This window comes from Dryobates pubescens, chromosome 9 (assembly GCF_014839835.1).
Source record: "Dryobates pubescens isolate bDryPub1 chromosome 9, bDryPub1.pri, whole genome shotgun sequence".
NCBI classification, from domain to species: Eukaryota; Metazoa; Chordata; class Aves; order Piciformes; family Picidae; genus Dryobates; species Dryobates pubescens.
This window is the reverse complement of record NC_071620.1, coordinates 22,192,323-22,210,777: the sequence shown is the minus strand read 5'-3', so window position 1 is coordinate 22,210,777 and position 18,455 is coordinate 22,192,323. Positions and strand designations below refer to the sequence as shown.

At 38.9% G+C, this 18,455-nt stretch overlaps 1 protein-coding gene across 1 annotated transcript; it reads left to right on the top strand.

Moving 5' to 3' along the window:
- Nucleotides 1–6,633: 6,633 nt before the first annotated feature.
- UPP1 (uridine phosphorylase 1) lies at nucleotides 6,634–18,137 on the top strand. Its single transcript, XM_009906562.2, has 8 exons — nucleotides 6,634–6,732; nucleotides 9,082–9,145; nucleotides 11,848–11,965; nucleotides 12,425–12,583; nucleotides 13,897–14,011; nucleotides 14,440–14,649; nucleotides 16,040–16,186; nucleotides 17,609–18,137. The coding sequence occupies exons 2-8, from the start codon at nucleotides 9,093–9,095 to the stop codon at nucleotides 17,746–17,748; spliced, it is 942 nt and encodes a 313-aa protein (XP_009904864.1). The 5' UTR covers nucleotides 6,634–6,732; nucleotides 9,082–9,092; the 3' UTR covers nucleotides 17,749–18,137.
- The last annotated feature ends 318 nt before the right edge of the window (nucleotides 18,138–18,455 follow it).

Below are 18,455 nucleotides of genomic sequence, written 5' to 3'. Positions count from 1 at the left end.
CGATAACATGACACCTACTTTGCTGGCTTTACCCTCCTTTGTATCTCAAAGTAAAATGCCTTTAAGAGTGATTTCTTCCAAATGTGCACCTTGATCCAGTTTTCACCTTGTCCTTTTCACTCTTCCAGGTATGCACTGAAGGTAATGCTTGTATTTTCTTCCCAGTTGCATGTTTTTAAGTCCTTATCCAAAGCAACTGGCAGCATAAGCACCTTTTTGAGATAGAGCTTTCACTGTTACCTCTTATGTGGGATACATCTAAGGCCTATCAGACAGTAGATATTCCATGTATAAATCTATAACACATTTGTGTTGGGCTATAGATTTGCATCATACTGCAAACTTTGTAAGTAACTTGTCTAACTTGATGGCTAAAAATGAAAAGTAGAAATGAAATGTACGCATTTTGATGTGAGAGAGAAACTGAAAATTCTAGTTGACCATTTCATTCTTATAGCTGAAGTTATCCTATAAACTTTAACCTTTTCTCATTGCAGATTCAGAGCCATCATGATCTGAATCAGCACCTGCAAGCAGCAACTCAAAGCCACTGCTTCATGGATGTAATAACTAACTTAAAAGACTATTGGGGAAAATAAAGCTTTATATGGCTTTTATAGCCCACTATTTACATGTTTTTTAGATTTCTTTCAATAATTGAACTCACCCTGACTGAGAAGTTCATTTGGTTTATAATATGGATGAACTTCAGTCTGAACTTAAGCAAATTGTAAAGATTAGGCAACAGCTGTCAGTGCGTATTCCAAGACTTTTTCTTAATAAACAAAATAAAGCAAATCTGAAGTTTTCTCATACATCAGAGTGGTGCTGCTTTGTTGTTGCCAAATAGGGTTACCTTATTGCTATTGATTTGACTAGATGCAGACATGATATCGATGTGTCCAAACCGACAAGATTCTTCATCTAACTACAGCTATACTCATGACATATAGGTCACAAAGAAAGGTGGAGGAGGACTGTATGGTATAGGATTAAATGTAAACAAAAGGAATTGAACTATGAACACAAAAAATCAAATCTCCACTGGAAAGATGGCTTCTTAGTCCCAAAGCACATTTATTTAGGCCACATATTTTGCTTTCTAAGACAATTCTATGCTATGTCTGCTGCACAAGAACTAGATGATTGATCAGTCATAGTGTTGAGACACATAATGAAATTAAGTCCTGGTGGCATTTCCTGTTATGCTTTGTTATATAGAACATGAATAATTGGGTAACAGTAGTGTAGGCTAAGCTATACATGGTGTCTGCACTTTCAGCTGTCAAATAAGAATTGTATTTATCCTGAAATTTTGTCTGTAACAAAAATATTATGTGCTAGATCTCCATATTTATTCACACCACCAAGACAGTTTGTACTTCGAAACAGCAATGCATATAGATTATTTTGATATTTTGAAAATGTTACATCTACTGATATATTGACACTTGCTCTTTTACCTACTTGAATTAGGATACATCCTTGAAATCTTCTGAATAGTTAAATATTTTTTATAAAGCCCATTAGAAATTGGATGCAATTTCAGTAAGATCTTTTTGCTAATAGAATCAGAAGTTAAGTGTTTTTAATAAGTAAAATGCTAATTTTTAGTTTCCTTTTCAGATTTGCTTTAGTACATTGTACACCTTGGAATCCAAGAACTGAAAATTTTTAAAATGCATCACTGAATATATATGTCTTTGAATAGAATGTTTAATGCATTGGGCTTAGCAGTTCTTTTCTTTAAACTTCGATGTGAGTGTTGATTTGAAATAGGTAAATCTATGGCTAATCCAAACCCTCAAAATTTTCAATGAAAGTTTGTGGAATTTTTGCTGTTGACGTTGTTAGACCCAGCATCTGAGTCCATCTTTGCTGTAAATTCCAACCAACAGTTCAACAGTGTGAGTTGTATTACAAAAATAGAAGAAGGCTGGATGTTAGGAAGAAGTTCTATACAGAGAGAGTGATTGCCCATTGGAATGGGCTGCCTGGGGAGGTGGTGGAGTCACCATCATTGGAGGTGTTCAGGAGGAGAGTTGATGGGGTGCTTGGTGCCATGGTTTAGTTGATTAAGTGCGTTGGATTGGTTGATGGGTTGGACGTGATGATCTTGAAGGTCTCTTCCAACCTGGCTTATTCTATTCTATTCTAACACCTACGAAAATAAATGTACAGTTACTCGTTAGCCAGAAAAATAAAAAGCAACCTTACATCAATCTGCATTGCAGGGAGTGGGGGAAGGGAAATTACTGTCATATCTGTTTTAATGTTACAATTTATATTGTAGATTGTGTTCAGATACATTGAAACCATTAATTTTGCTGTGAAAGCAGAGCTTTTGGTGAAATCTACTTTTCTAGGCTAGAGGAATGCCTAGGAGATGCCTGGGCTGTAATCAGATATGTAGTATTAGTATCTGATCAGTAGAAAAACTGTCACCTCTCCTTTTGTATGTTTAACAGACAAATTGTTGATATCTTTAGAATTTCAACTATGAAATTCTATGCCAAATGCAGTAATCACCAGTAGCTGTGTGAAGTTCTCATTAAAAAAAATTGAATTTTTCAAAATTATGCATTATTTGGAAATTCATCTATCTTTATTTGAGTCTTTGGATACGGTTATAATTTTTCTTTGTAGTGTCTGTGAAAAAATCTAATAGTGGGCTGAGTGTGTTGTGGCCGTTAAGGGGTAAACAGCAACAATAAAGTTCTGTGAATGACAGCCCTTGTAGCATACTTTAAGGTTGCAGCTATGAGAAGAGTCCTACTTTTCAGTCTCACTTGGATCTTCTGACTCCAAGTATGACTTGCAGTTACATGGTTTGCTGGTGAAAACATAAAAGGAAGGGGAAATACTAAGATGATGATGAAACTCCCTGGAGTGAAATTGCTTAATGTTAAAGCAGCCAAGTGGGGTTTTTTAAATGCTGATAAGTAAGAAGGATTTTTGTTCTTAAGCATGTACTGAATCCATTTAAATAATGTTTTAGAAACATTTTCTAAAAGGTGTTTAGTACAGTAATGTGATGACCAAAAAAACTCCAACCCCAAAGTAGCTAGCATGCCTCTTTAAAAGTATTTAAAAATTTATAGATCACCTGTTCACATAGATTTGAAGCTGCATGCTGTGCCAAAGCCCTCAAAACCTATTCCATAAAACAGGAATTACTGTGTGGTTGCAACAATGATGACCTGTAGATGAGCATTCTAATAATTATTGTCTACAGTGAAGTCACCTTTTGTCTTTTAAGACCTGTACAAAGCTTCTAACATAACATTATTACTTCAAGTTGTTTAGTATCTCAATCCTCTTCACTTTTGCACACTTCCTCAGTATTGGAGTTCACTTGACATTTTTTTAGTCAGTTGTTAGAAGCAGAGACAGAAGACTACGGAGATCCTAATTTGGTCACTCTGCACTGTTTTGCTTTACTGTAGCTGTATTCTTAGAAGTGTTTATAATGCTGATTTTCAGGTATTTTAAAAGTGTATACCATATTGTAAAAATTTGCTGTGTTTACCTTTGTTACCATTAGGTAATATGCGCATGACATGCCTCAAATTCTTAGAAGTTTGCTAGTGTGCCATTAATGTATACTTAGCTTTCCTTAGTCAAGCCAAGGAGATGTGTGATCTGCAGTCAGTGAGCTGAGTCGTCATGGATCACAAGTTTGAATACCATGAGTTAGAATATTAACAGCTAAGATGTCTCTTTGTAAGAACAGGTGGAGAACCCTGGAATTTGTGTTTCTTCATTCAGAATAATTGAGAGCTACAGCATAAATGCAGTTTGCCAGATCAAAGTAGTGTAACAAATAAAAAAGCCCCAACTGAATGCAAGGATAGAAATGTATTGCTCAAGTTCACCTTACCCCAGTAATTATGTTGTTTTATTTACTTCTGAATCAATGCAGTCATGCAACTGGCAGTTTTCAATGTCATCAGCAGTTCCATGTAAAAACAGTGGAAGCTTCTGGGTCTAGAAGGGTTTTCAGTGTTTGTTTTTCACTCAGAAGCTGGGCACTTATGTACAAAATACAGCCTTATTGTTGTAAATGCTGAAACGTTTAGTTGTGTTGTGCTCCATCTCTAACCTGAATGCCTTAAAGCAATAAGTGAGGGTTTTTGGGGTTTTTTTGTGTGCTGATTGCATGGCAAGCTCAAACAGAATGGCAGTTACACTTTAGGAATCACATCCAAGTATACTGAGTACATGAATATTTTCAAAAGAGAATTCTAGATACATATTTAAAAATAACTTGGCAATTTAGGTATTGAAGAGCAAATTTGTGGTGCTTATTTTGGATTCTCCACTACCACAGCTTTCAAGTGTTGACAAATATTCAAGGAACAGAAAAATGGAGGATGCATTAGGAGGCTGTGCTTCTATTTCACCTGTTAAGAGACTTAAACAAGTTGAACAGGTGAATTTTTTCTTAAGTTTGTTGAGCAGTTTCTCTTGTATGCCATTCATTGGTAGAAACACAGCTGTGCGTAGGAGGTTCCGCTCTTATTTTTCCATACAATGTCCTTTGGGACAGCCTATTGATAGATTTGACTCCAAATGGCCAATATATGATTTTATAATAAATACATCTTGGAAATGTCTTGTGCCCAATCTGTTTACTCTCCTGTACAGAAGGTTATGTATCAGGAAGGTTGCTCTAACAAAAATCTTGTGCTATGACAAAATACAGTGTGGTTCTCATAGGAAAACTTATTTTTAAAATGGTAACTTCTGAATGTAATGTCTTCAACTTATAATCAATATTAAAATTATGCTTACAGAGTGCTTGATGATTTTTTTTTTCCCCTTCATTTTTGGTTAAGATTTCTTGCTAATCGATGGAAAATAGTAATCCTTTAATCATTTAAAATTTGTCGGTTTCCAATTTGAACCAATTCTGTCGGACTAAGTTTGTCTTGGAAGAACTAAAGTTTGGTGTACATCTCGTACTTAAAAACTGGAGACTGTAAAATAGACCTGTGTGGTGATATATTAAAATACTAGTAAGTGATGAGGGCATCGCTTTGATAAGTCCAGGATAAGTAGGTTCATGGTATGCTGGGAAAAGAACTGGCTGAAGGGCAGATCTCAAAGGGCTGCACTAAATGGGGCTACACTTGGCTGGCAACTGGTTACCAGTGGTGTCCCTCAGGGTTCAGTTCTAGCACTAGTCCTGGTCAATGTAATTATCAATGATCTGGATGCAGAGTTGAATGCACTATTAGCAAGTTTGCTGATGATACCAAACTGGAAGGTGCTGTTGACTCCCTTGAGTTGAGATGCCTTGCAGAGGGATCTAGATAGATTGGAGCACTGGGCAGTGATTAGCAGGATGAAATTTAAGAAGTCCAAATGACACATCCTGCACCTAGGACAAAGTAATACTAAGCAGAAGTATAAATTGGGAGGGGAGTGGCTGGAGAGCAGCTCCACAAAAAAGGATCTGGGAGCGGGGAGGGGCAGTTGACAGCAGGGTCAAGGTGTCTTGGCAGGCAGGAGGGCAAGTCATATGCTGGGGTGCATCAAATACTGCATAACCTGCTGGTCAAAAGAGGTGATTATCACACTATATTCAGCACTGGTGTGGCCTGACCTTGAGTGTTGTGTGCAGTTCCGAGTTCCACAATTTAAGAAGGATGTGAAGATCCTTGAATGTGTCCAGAGGAGAGCAGCAAAGCTGTGAATAGGCTGGAAGGAATGTCCTGTGGGGAGCAGGTAAGGATTTAGGGCTTGTCTAGTTTTGAGAAAAGGAGGCTGAGGGATGGCTCACTGCTCTCCAGATTCCTGAGGGGGTAAAGAGGAAAGTGAGGTGTTGAATTCTTCTGCCCGATAAACAGTGATAGGACATGTGGGAACAGTTCAAAGCTGCATGAGGGAAGATTTAAACTTGACATGGGAAAACATTTCTTTGCCAAGAGGGTAGTCAACACACTGTCTTCCTAGAGAGGCGGTTGATACCCCAAGCCTGTCAGAGTTTAGGAGGCATTTGGACCATACCCTCAACAGCATGCTTTCACTTGGTCTGCTCTGAACTGGCCAGGCAGTAGGACTAGATGATCATTCTAAACCCCTTCCAGCTGACATAGGCTAGTCCAGTTCAGTTCTGGTCTATTCCAGTCTTTTTTTCTTCGCAGCTGTCATCTGTGCCCTCCTCTCACCACGTTTTTTGCTGTACTATCAAAGTTCTGGTAAAAGAAACGCACTTAAAGACAGTCTGTGCGGACATACCTTTACAGCAACAGGTATAAATACCAACGTCTGCCCAAACTGTCCGGACTCTGCACGCCCCAGGGCACCGACACGTGCACGGTAAGATGGCCCTGCGGCCTCGCGGCAGCCACGTCTCAGCTCTCCCGAGGAACCGACGGAGACTCGCGCCTGCAGCACACGAGAGGCGCAGCTCCCGCCGCCCTGCCGCGCCGTGCGCGGCACGGCCGAACAGCCGGTTTCCGCCCCGTAGACCCGGCCGCCGCGGGTAGTCGCGCCTCTGGTCGCGCTCCTGGTGGCAACGACCGTTAGCAGCTGCCCTCTCACTCCGGGCGGTTCGACCGCTGGCGCTCAAGGAGTTAACCGCGCCCGTTGCTGCGGCCCCGTCCCAGGGCGGGGCATTGCCCGCCCGCCACAGCCGGTAGGCGGCTTGGCCGGCGAGTCCCGCAGCCTGTCGGGGACTAGCGACAGGTCCGCTTTGGTTTCCAGCGGCGGTTCCCGCCGCTTCAGGTGAGAGCCGAGTCCCACCAACCGCCTCCACACTGGAGGCGACGCGCGGCGCAGCGCGGCGGCGCAAGCGGGGGGACCCGCCGAGCAGTAAACCCCCTGAGGCTTGGGGGGGCGGCGGAAACGTGGGTGCCGGCGGATGGGAGAATGGGTGGCCGGGAGAGCGCACCTCGCGGGCTGCGTGAAGGGCCGTGGACGCAGAGGACTCGTCGGATGGGTATTTGGGTAGCGCCGTCGTTTCCGAGCGGAGATTCGACAGGCACCTTCCTCCGTCGGCGGCGTCGAGGAAGTAGGCTGGAAGTGATACGCATCGTGAAGGAGCCGTAGTAGTTGGCACAGTCTCAAGAGGGAAGCCACAGTTACAAAAATCAGTTGTGTAGTGACTTTAGTTTTTCTAATAATGGGTCGACACCAACCTAGAGCTTTTCCTTAAGGATAATATTAACTGAGGTTTTCCTTTAAAAAAAAAAAAAAGACAGGGGGAAGGGATAAAATGAGAGCTTGTAATGGAAATGGATTCTGCACGGTTTAAAAACATCTGTCAGAGGATTTGCACACACGTTGAAGAGGGCCGTGCGCTTTCACGAGCCGTGCTGGGAGCACGTTATTCATCAGGTTTAAGTTTGGCTGAGGAAGGCTGATGAAACTTCTGATGCACCTACAAAAATTTTCATTTGTTTAGGCGGTGTGAGAGTTGTGTGGCTTTGTATTAACTGGCAGCCTGTCAGCTCCTACCTGATTGTTGGAAGGGTCAGCCATGGGAAAACAGCTTTTTGTTCCCACCCTTCTTTCTGTTCCTGCCAAGGCATCTCCAGTTGGGTGCTGTTGGAGAGGATGTTTTGGACCTTTGGACTGTCAGAACTTTGTTCTCATTTTTTTGAAGTATGTTGTTACTTAGGGAATCGCAGAACTAAGAGCACCATTAAAGATCATGTATTTCCTAATACTGAGAACAGCAGCTGAATGAATATCTTCAGTTTATTTGCAGCCATTCATTTATCATCTAGCTACAAAAAATTACGTTGCTGTTTCTTACCTTCCAGCTCGTTATTTGGACTCACAGCACTATAGTTTTCTTGGCACAAATCAGACATTTTCCCTGTATTGTACATGGGATAATAGCAATACTCTGTGGTAACTAACTATGCATACAACCATAGGACCGCAAAATTGATTCTAAATGCAACTTATATACTTTATTGCATTGAACATAGATTCCAGTATACATTTAGTATATGTGGTACATATGATATTTAGGTCTGTTTAATAAAGGTTAATATTTTAAATGTGGAAAACGAATCCAAGTTTGTACCTTTTACCACATTCCCACTTTTCAGTGGCTTTTAACAAGCAGACTTAAGGTTTATTTCATTTGGTTCCTCAGTTCTTTCAAAATTCATGTATTATTCTATTGCAAGATTGATTTATTTATTTTTCCTTGTAGTGTAAGCTTGGGGTTTTTAAGGATTACAGTCCTGTCTCTGTTTTAATCTATGTGCTGTCAGAAACTTTGGAGGGAGGGTAAAGCAAAACTTTGTGATTCAGTACTTCCTGTAAAGGGCATTCTCAGAAAGGACCAATTTTGGCATGTTGAATTAGTCACTTCTGAAAATAATAACACGTGAATCATTCTATAATTTTGTCATTGTGTCAGTACCAAAGCCTCAGTGATACATTTGCCTCTCTAAATGTGAAGGAGAATGCAGAAAGGAAGAGGTTTTTGATGTAGGTTGGAGTGGATTAGGAAATAAGATACTAAAGGTGGGTGATAAACTAGAGTGATGTGATTTTTTTGGAGTCATGCTTTGGTTTAGTCTTCCTCACACTTAAATTGGGGCAGACAAATGCTCTTAAGGTCAGTAGGAGTAGTTTAATGAAGAGGATACTATGAATAAGGTGTTTCCTTGACTCAGATTTCAGGTGTATGACAGTTAGAGGTGAGCTTTAGAAACCTTTTGGAGCCAGAGGTGAAAGGATAAAACTAGTTCAGCAGTTTCTGTCACTGTGGGAGGTATAGAAGAAAGAGGATAAGTTGATTAGCTGTGAGAAGTACTTTTCCTTGGCCTGTGAACCAGGTGTTGCTTATATCACAGAAGAGAAGTAGTGGTGAAATTGGATTTATGTTAGCCAAAACATTGCTTCAGGCTTCAGTGATGATGCTTGGCCATAAAAAATTTGAGATGCTCATTTTGCTACAATTGTAAAAACTGTAGTGTGCTGAATTGTTTCTGAGGTTTAATATTCGTTATAGTGTCATTTATCTAGAAGGTTTCTCTCACTGTTAATGATGCTAACTTTACAGATGGGACTACACTGATGCATTTATGTTTAATTTTTGAAATACGATTCCAGGTAAAGCATACATGGCTCCTGGTGTCTCAAATGAGAAGAAACCTGATGATGAACAGTCTTCAAAGTAAGATTCAGAAATGAATTATTTTGTCTAAGTTTACATTTACCTTCCTCGTACTCATTACATGCTCATTTACTTTAAGGTAGTGTTTATGATACAAATATTGATTGTATACATCAAATATTAAATGGAAATTGTTTTGACAAATGGAGTCTTTATCTGCATTAACTGCACCAACTGTGAGGTCTTAGCCATTTTCATTTATCATAACAGCAGGTTTTTCCAAGCACAGGTGATGATTTTATTTTATTTTTAATCCAGCAAGTTGTTGACTTTGGTTGGCTGCATATGGCCAGACCTACCTGTTTCAAGCATTTAAGCAAATATTTCAATCTGTTTCTCTAATCCTTATGTTAAACTTTATTAAAGCCGTAGGTGCATGTTTAGTTGTCAGATAGTCATGTTTTGTTTAAACCCTCAGAAGTGGTAGGTACTTTACAGCAATATGAGGGGAATAAATTGTCTGCTACTTAGAGTTACAGGCCAAAGATTTTTATCAGGCAAACTTTGCCTCTACTGTAAATCCATGGCATTTGTCCCATGTACACATAGAATATGCTTACTTTTATTGCCCATTTTACCCCAGGGTCCAAGTCTGCAATTAGATCTGGATGGGCAGATAACCAGTACAAGCTAGTAACAGCCCCTAGCTGTAGACAGGCAGTGAGTTGAAGAGTGTTGCTGTTAGTCTAAGAGATTAAAAAGGTGAACTGTAGACACTGCTGAGAAAGGAAACTATAGGCTCTATGAGGATAGTGCCTCATGAGTTTCCCTGTACTTCTTATAGGAGCCTCGCCTTTTCCCAGATTATTTCCTGAAGAGCAGTTTTTATTGCTAGTATTTCTAAAGCAAAGGAAATATTTTTTTACTTTCCTGAGAACAAATTGTGAAGTGATTTCAACTCATATCCTGTTTGTGTGTAAAAGCCATTCCAATAAACATAGGCATAGACAGTTATTTGATCTTCTTTAGTGTGTGATCCATTAAACACTGGTAGAGAGTCACACAAAACCAGGCAGGAATAATTCAGAGGAGACAGCTGGGGAATTCCTGCTCATGTGAGTTGGCAAACTCCTGGCTTGTTAGTGCCTTTCTGAAGGGCAATTAACCTGCTTGTTTCTCCTCGAGTCAAACAGATCTCTTGGACAAAAGAACCAGCAGCCAAAACTGTTGGTTCCACCTCAGGTGGGATTTGTATGAAGAGAGGTAAACTGAGTGCATGAGAGACATAAAGGAATTAATGCTGAAGCAATGAATGAAACATCTCCTTTGTTTGGTTCCTTTCTCTGTTGGGTTCCTTTTCCAGTTGCTGAAGGTGGTAATCTGTGGTGGACAGGGACAAATAGGCTGGATTGGGATAATGCCTTTTTCTTTGATTGTGCAGCAATTGTGATATTGGAGAGAGGGTTGCCAGAAATAATTGTCATACTCAGAGTATTGGGACTGCTACTATTTCTTTGCTTTCCAAGGAACAGTTCAATGACCTCAGTATGGGCATTTAGGCCATTTTAGGATTCTTAAGGTAACCAGCTTGAGACATAAGAGCTGCGGATAAATCCTGCCTTTCTGGAGAGACATTAGAAGAAAGAGAAGAGAAGATAACCTAAGACATCTAAAATAGTGCTAAACATCTGTGTTCAGACTTCAGAATTGTTTCTGCAAAGTCATACTAATTTTTTGCATAAAGTCCAGGCAAACTCTTGTTGACAAAGCAGTTTGAATTTGCTGAGCCATGCTGTGACTGCAGTGAACCTTCATTAGGCTCTTAAGTCATCTTCCTGTGTCTGGAAAATATGTATTGCTTGCTTTCATCTCTCAGAGAGTACTTTGAAGTATTGGCCATTATTTTGCTTAAGGTCGTGATTACTGAATAGTCTTTCCTACCTGTTTCAATTGAACTTCAAACATGAAGCACAGAAGGCAGACATTTAATGAATTATTCAGCTTGCTTAGTCCACTACCAAATTTTCCAGGAGGGGAATCCCACATGCTAAGTAGCTCAGTTTCTCTTCTTTGCCTTGTCTTTTCCTGTTTCTTCAGAAAGATTTTTTCTAAGCTATGTCACTTAAACAGCTTAAGAGGAAGTGCATTCTTTTTACCTCTTCCTCTGTTTCCCTTTTTCTTATATATATATATTTCATTCCCTTCCATGGTTTTATCTTTGCTTCAGATTTCCATTTGCCTCTTTCCATTTCAGATCCTGTGTACTCATTACCAGTCTCATGCCATATATGACACAGAGTTACAGTGAGCCAAATTGCCAGGCATCTCCTTTGGACTTCTCTATGAAGCCTGAATCTTCCCACCTCTCCCAGGTGGCTAGAAGATCGGTCAAAACATAGAGGTTAGGTTTGCTTTTCAGCTTTGATATAAATTGTCTATGTAGTAAAGTGGCCTACTGAAGATTCCCTGGTCCTTCTCCAATTGATCTGCTCACTGAAAAATCCTGTCCTGGTTCACAACTTTAATATTGTTTAAACTAAATATTGCAGTGCTGCAAATACATCCTACCATTTGGGCCTTTCTTCAGTAATTTTATCCTGTGCAATGGATGGACTGTTAAGTATATGTGATTTATTATAAGACATAAAGCAGTCATGAATATAAAATAATGTATGTGGAACAAAAATAAGGTAAATAAACATCTGTTCAATGTAAGGATTTGTGTGTACTCACTATGTTTCATGACACTGCTGTCCTGGCAGAGAGAATTTTATCCAGCTCCACAACCCTCACTTGGAGAAAATGAAAGAAGATATCCTGTACCATTTTGCTCTCGGGACTGGTACCCATGATTTTCCAGCATTGTTTGGGGATGTAAAGGTAAGATGTTTCATTCAGCAGGCCTAAGCTTTTCTGCAGATAAAGTGCAGCTGCCTGGAAATTAAGACTAAAAGTGTTGGCATACAACCGACCGAGCAATTAATGGAAAGAGGATAGGATTTTGTGTGATCAGGTCACTTTCAATATCTAGGGATAATTGTTTCTGACCATGCCTTTTCATCCATTAAAAAGGGAAATGTTACAGTCCTATTCACATAGAACTCTCTTTTTGGGGAGCGTTCAAGCCAATACCTGTCTTTCGCTACTTTAAACAAGATGAAGACATTTGAGTGCTATATGGAAGGGTGAGGCTTTTTTCTGTAGTTTTTCTTGGCCTGTTACAATGATCATGAGAAAAATCACATCTGGGAATGGCTTTGTGTTAGCTGAAGGTCTTTGCATATTCTTCAATATACTGTATAATGCAACTGATTCTTTGTTGAATACTGTCCACCTCAGTTTGTATGTGTTGGAGGAAGTGCTTCACGGATGAAAGCTTTTATTGCCTACATAGCTGAAGAACTGGGACTTGGGAGCCCTGGTTGTGACTATCCTAACATCTGTGCGGGAACTGACCGTTATGCAATGTACAAAGTGGGACCTGTTTTGTCAGTCAGTGTAAGTACCTCTCTTACCAGGTACAGGACACATTTCAGTCATGCTGTTCAAAGCAAAAAATATGAATGAAAATGTCTTTTAAACACTTCAAAATAGATGGAGTCAGGTTTTAAACTTTTTATCAGCCATGCTCAGAATAACAGCAGTGAGCTAATCGAGAATTCCTTTTTAGCCCTTTCTTGTAAGAAGTTAAATCTCTGAGACTGTCATTCCTTTCTCACCTCCTTTTTCCTGACTGTACCACTGCGGCGTTGCAGGAATAGTCTTACAAACTTTTTGAGCAACTTACTTTTGTTTTGTCCCTGTTCTGTATCCTGAATAATAGGGGAAAAAAGTCACATGATGCATGTGGAGTATTAGAAAAATGTCTGTATCACATCCAGAGCTAAATGTCTGCAGTAGCATTGTCAAATGTGCCCACGTAGCTTAAGAGTAGCATTCCATGGTATTTGTACTGCCAACTCATGTAGACATCTAAAAAATGTATACCTTTATTTTTTTACATACTTAATTGCATAACTGTAGTATCATTTTGCACCCATCCTTTTGACCTGTACTCATCACATTATCATGGATGGAAGCTAAAATGGACTTGTATTTGCTGAGCTTTGTGTCTAAACCGCAATGTCCCTGTTTGGAAAAAAACCAAAACTATTCACTAGCACTTACAGATTCATAGAATCAATAGGGTTGGAAAAGACCTCAAAGATCATCAAGTCCAACCTGTCACCCAAGACCTCATGATTTCTAAACCATGGTTTCAAGTGCCACGTCCAATCCTTTTCTGAACATCTCCAGGGATGATGACTCCACCACCTCCCTGGGCAGCCCATTCCAATGGCCAACAGCTCTCTCTGTGAAGAACTTTCTCCTTACCCTGAGCCTAAACTTGTCCTGGCACAGTTTGAGACTGTGTCCTCTTGTTCTGGTGCTGGTTGCCTGGGAGAAGAGACCAACCTCCTCCTGGCTACCAGCTGTTAGAATGGTTTTTCTTGTGTTTAAGAAAAGTTCAGCGATGAAATGCATCTGTCAGCTCTTAGGAAAAGACACTGCATATACTTTTGAGAATGTAAATATTTTATAATTCACAATTTTTAGAAACTGCACTTCATCCATAGTCTACCGAAGCCAGTGGGAACCTTTCTGTGAATCTGCAGTGACCTTTCAGTAGGTCCATAGGTTAGGGGTTTTGTGGGAGTGAGTTAGGTGACCTTTGTGAAAAAATATCAGGAGATATTGTCCAGCTTCTTCTTCTGTGTATGTTTTGTGTTGTCTATGTGACTGTTCAATATTAAATTCTGCTTTTGTTTCAGCATGGTATGGGCATTCCTTCTATTTCAATCATGTTGCATGAGCTGATCAAACTGTTGTATCATGCCAAGTGTTCCAACATAACCATGATTCGCATTGGGACCTCTGGTGGAATAGGTATTTCCCCTCTTGATTTCTTTTTTACTTCAAATGAAAGCATCTTTGTAGGGGAAAAAATGCATCTCTCTGCAAGTGACTGATGTTCAGAACAATTTTCTGCAGAAGATGAAAAATTTTGCTTTCAGAATTTTGAAGGAAAATGCAGTATCTGCTTCTGGATGCAGAAAAGGCACTTTGGAGAACTAACATGAGGAGAAAGACACTCCTATCCTGTATGGAAAGTATGAGATAAGAAAGAATGTATGGTGAAAAGAGAAAAAATATCTCAAAAATGATAAAATGAAGCAGCTAGGCATGGACAAAAAAAATCTATTGGTGAATTCAAGGGCATAATTGCCACCTTTAAGAGAAGCGGGATTAGGTCAGCACGTGGAAATAAAGCATTAACTATATTGCGAAGCTATAGCTGTTTCTTTTTGCTGCAGGTCTGGAGCCAGGCTCAGTGGTTATAACTAGACAATCTGTAGATGCCACCTTCAAACCTCAGTTTGAACAGGTTATTTTGGGAGAGACTGTGGTTCGCAGTACAAACCTAGATGAACAGCTAGCTAAGGAACTGATGCAGTGCAGTAAAGAAATCAACCAATTCAATACAGTCATTGGAAACACTATGTGCACTTTGGATTTCTATGAAGGTAAGGCTGGCAACAAACTAATGAGAGTATTGGTAAGCAGCCACAGATAAATATTGAATAATATTTTGACATTAAGTTTTCAGTTCACCAAACAACACCTTCTGTGTTTTGTCTTATCAACCATAATTAGCTGCTTTTGCATATCTGTAAAATCAGGTATTGTACTTACCAGTTTGCTTCGTTGAACCTGTGTTAATTTTGTGCAGGTTTATTTCCCCCTCAGAACAAATAGATTTCTGAGACACATATAATCTATTATAGACTTTTCATGTAATTGTCAGTTAATAAGATTGTCACAAAAATCTCTGTGATTTACTGAGGTATTCTAGAGGATTAGAGTGAGAATCATTGGTGGATGGGAGGGTTTTGCTTTTGGTCCCCCCTCCACTGGTTAAGTATTTAAAGTAATTCTTTTCTAAAAGAACTGCTGGAATTTGTTTCCCATGCACATTTTGATCAAAATGGTGATCAGGTAATACTTCTGCATAGGAGAAGCAAACTGCCAAGGCTTACTTTGGATAGACATTCAGGGGCTTTTCTGATCTCCCAAGTCTATTCACAAACATTTTTCAGGTCTTGCAGGAAAAGAATGAAGGTGGCACCTGATACTACTTTCTGTAGCTGTTACTGGATAGCTGACAGAGGGTGCAATGCAGAGGTCTTCATAATAGTATTCAAGCTTGGTCCAAAGCTGTTAGTTGATGTGTCTCCTCAGACATCAATCATAGGTGCAAGCTGTCCGAAATGTTTTTATCTCATACAACAAAAACTGAGAACAGGCTTGAGGGTATTAATTTAGGAGTACATCTCCTGAAAATAAAAAAAAGTAAAACACTGTACATGTCCTGCTGCCATTTTATGTATAGATGTTAGTCTTGATTAATTTGAATAAACTAATTTTCTAAAAAATGGTAATAGTATTACCTAGTTAACTTAAGAGACTCTTAATCTCTTACCTTAGAGAGTCTGTTAGTAATCAAGTGTTCATCCTTTTAAGGTAGCATCAGGAAGGCATTTTCAAGCCTGGCAGTTTTTCTAGACAATGATTAAACACAGAAAAAAATGCAGCACTTTCATGCAGCTTAAAGTTTGTTGCTGAATTTTGACACATGCTCCACATGCGAGAACTTACTTATATTTTTCCTGTTTATGAATTTGAGAATTTAAGCTGCAGAAGACCAATTAAATTATTGTGATTCACATTATAGAAAATACAAGTACTATGGAAGTTTTAGCAATAGTTAAAAATCACTTTGTCTTACTTGTCTTGCATGTGAAGTAAGGTGTACAGCTGGATACTGTATAGGGCAAACTTCAATAATTAGGTGTTCCAGAAATAGAATTTGTTCTGTGACTTAATCACTGAAATGTTTGCAAAATTATTTTATAGGACAGGGTAGGCTGGATGGTGCAATCTGCTCATATAATGAAGAAGAGAAACTGCAATATTTGAAGGAAGCTTATGATTCTGGTGTCAGAAACATAGAGATGGAGTCTTCTGTATTTGCTGCAATGTGTAATCTCAGCGGTGTCAAAGGTAAATTAACAAAGTCACTTTTTTGAGCTGTAGGAAGTTTTCTTCATTGCAGGAGGTTTCTGGTAAAAACTGCAAATGGGTTAACATACCAAAACTCAGGGGTTTATGTGCAGAAGGTTAAAGTTCTGCTGCTGTGAGAGTTTGATTTGTGTCATACACATTAAAAATATATCCAAACTTTGTCACATAGTTCTTACATAGTTTAGTCCTGTTGTGTGCTGTTCCAGTCCATGGCAAGCACATAAAGCATTAAAGTATCTAATTACCTTATAGCATTAATTTATTTTCTTTAGTTAATTTTTGAAGTTTACAGGAAGCAACTGGCTAATTTAATCAATCATTATTCTCACACACATAAAACTATAATCACTTTCTATACTTCCATATCGAATAAAAAAAAGATGTATTTTGTGTGACCTACAGCTTTAATTCCAAAATAAAGATTTTAAGTAGTATCATGAATAATTATAAAATTACTTTTTAATTTTTATACATGATAAGTAATTTATATTAGAAGAAGCAATATGTGATTATGAATAATGTAACGTAGTGCCTTTCTACTTGCTATGTTAAGTATACTCTCTCACCTTGGCATGGAATTTACCAATTTGAAAGTCCTAGGTTTCTCAATCTGTCTTAAACTCAAAGAAGATGAAATGGAGACACAGAAGCAAAAAAGACTGGCAGTTATATCAAACAGCCTCAATTCATAATGACTTCAGAGTGGTTAGAAACCCAGCCCATGCTATCACTACACCTGGTTGCTTTTGCTGTCTCTACCATGTAGTCTGTAACATATATTAGTACTTGTGCTCTGAAGGTTGCCACAGGTGGTACAGAAGAATGATGGCAGAGTTCAGTTTGAGTAAAAGGAGGGATTTCACCTTTGGGAGTCTGATTACCGAAAGGCAATCAGAGATTGCCTGAGATGATCCACGAGAGCCTCATGTGTTTGCTGTGCTCCCCATCCATGAATGTCAAAACAGCTCATCTGATGCTTCCCAAGAGATGGGATTTCAGCAGAGATTTGCATTGGGGGTAGGGTAGATGCTTGAGGAAGGTAACTACATCTGCTAGAATAGTGTCCAGAATAGTGCTCACTTCCTACCAGTCAACTCCTGGGTGCTTGTGAAATACAATTGCTATACAGAAAGAACATAAGAATCATGATATAACAGTAATGCAGATATCCAAGACCTCTTGCTTTTTTAATGTAGCTATCGCTTGTCTTAAAATATCCATACCTTTTTTTCATATCCTCCATAGCATGCTAGTCCCCTAGCATTTTATGGTACTATGCACCCTTTTTGGGGATTTATTTTCTCCTATTACTAATCTTCTAGCTGTTTGTTCAAACTGTAGAACTGGACTGTAAAAGTTCCAGAATGTCATTGCTAGCTAATGCTGTCTTCTAATTTCTAGCTGCCGTAGTGTGTGTCACTCTTCTGAACCGACTGGAAGGGGATCAGATTACCAGCTCACATGATGTACTTGTGGAGTATCAGCAGAGACCACAGAAGTTAGTGGGGTATTTCATTAAGAAAAGTCTTGGAAAAGTATGAAATATCCATCTTTGCTTAACAGCAGCAGAAGGCTTTTACACAGCTGAAGTTGTGGTCACGACATCTGTGCAGTAAAGGTCTTTGCCTCAGAATACCTTACAGCATTCCATGTGGCTGTGGAAGTTAATCATTTATGTCACTGCTTTGGGAACTGAATGTACTGAATGGAGTTCATTTAAGTTTTGCATAGTTATGTGTTGCTGGATATAAGGCTTAATTTCTGTGAATGGGAAAGTAGATATGTTGTAAAGGACAAGCCTGCTACAGTATATGAAAAAGCTTTATTTATGCTTGCTATAAAAGAAAAACTAGGGAGAAAATAAAATTATATTGGCAAGTACTTGCAAACCACCAAATTAAAATTAACTTAATGATAATCTCTTTCTTATGGTTATAAAATATTACATAAATTATAATTGTCTGTGTTGTCTCACTTGTAAGGAAAAACTTGAAGTGAATGCAGTTTGTTTTTTGCAGACTGACAAATATACAATACTATTTTCATATATTAAAATTTCTTTAAATTGCAAAGTGTGTGACTGAATTTTGTAAGCATTAAGGACTTCACACTGTGTTGTTGAATATCTGTACTTCCTAAATACTAATCCACCAAGGGCATTTGTATCCCATTTTAATTGCATGATTGGATCAATATCCGGGAAACATGCTTTAGGTAATTTTGTGTTGAAGATCTTCAAATCTTTTGC

Bases quoted from the DNA above. Each gene is read 5' to 3' on its own strand.
- UPP1 (XM_009906562.2), top strand. From the start codon at position 9,093: ATGGCTCCTGGTGTCTCAAATGAGAAGAAACCTGATGATGAACAGTCT. The intron at 14,012-14,439 runs GTATTTCCCCTC...TTTTTGCTGCAG, and splicing joins TGGGACCTCTGGTGGAATAG to GTCTGGAGCCAGGCTCAGTG. The intron at 16,187-17,608 runs GTAAATTAACAA...TCTAATTTCTAG, and splicing joins TAATCTCAGCGGTGTCAAAG to CTGCCGTAGTGTGTGTCACT.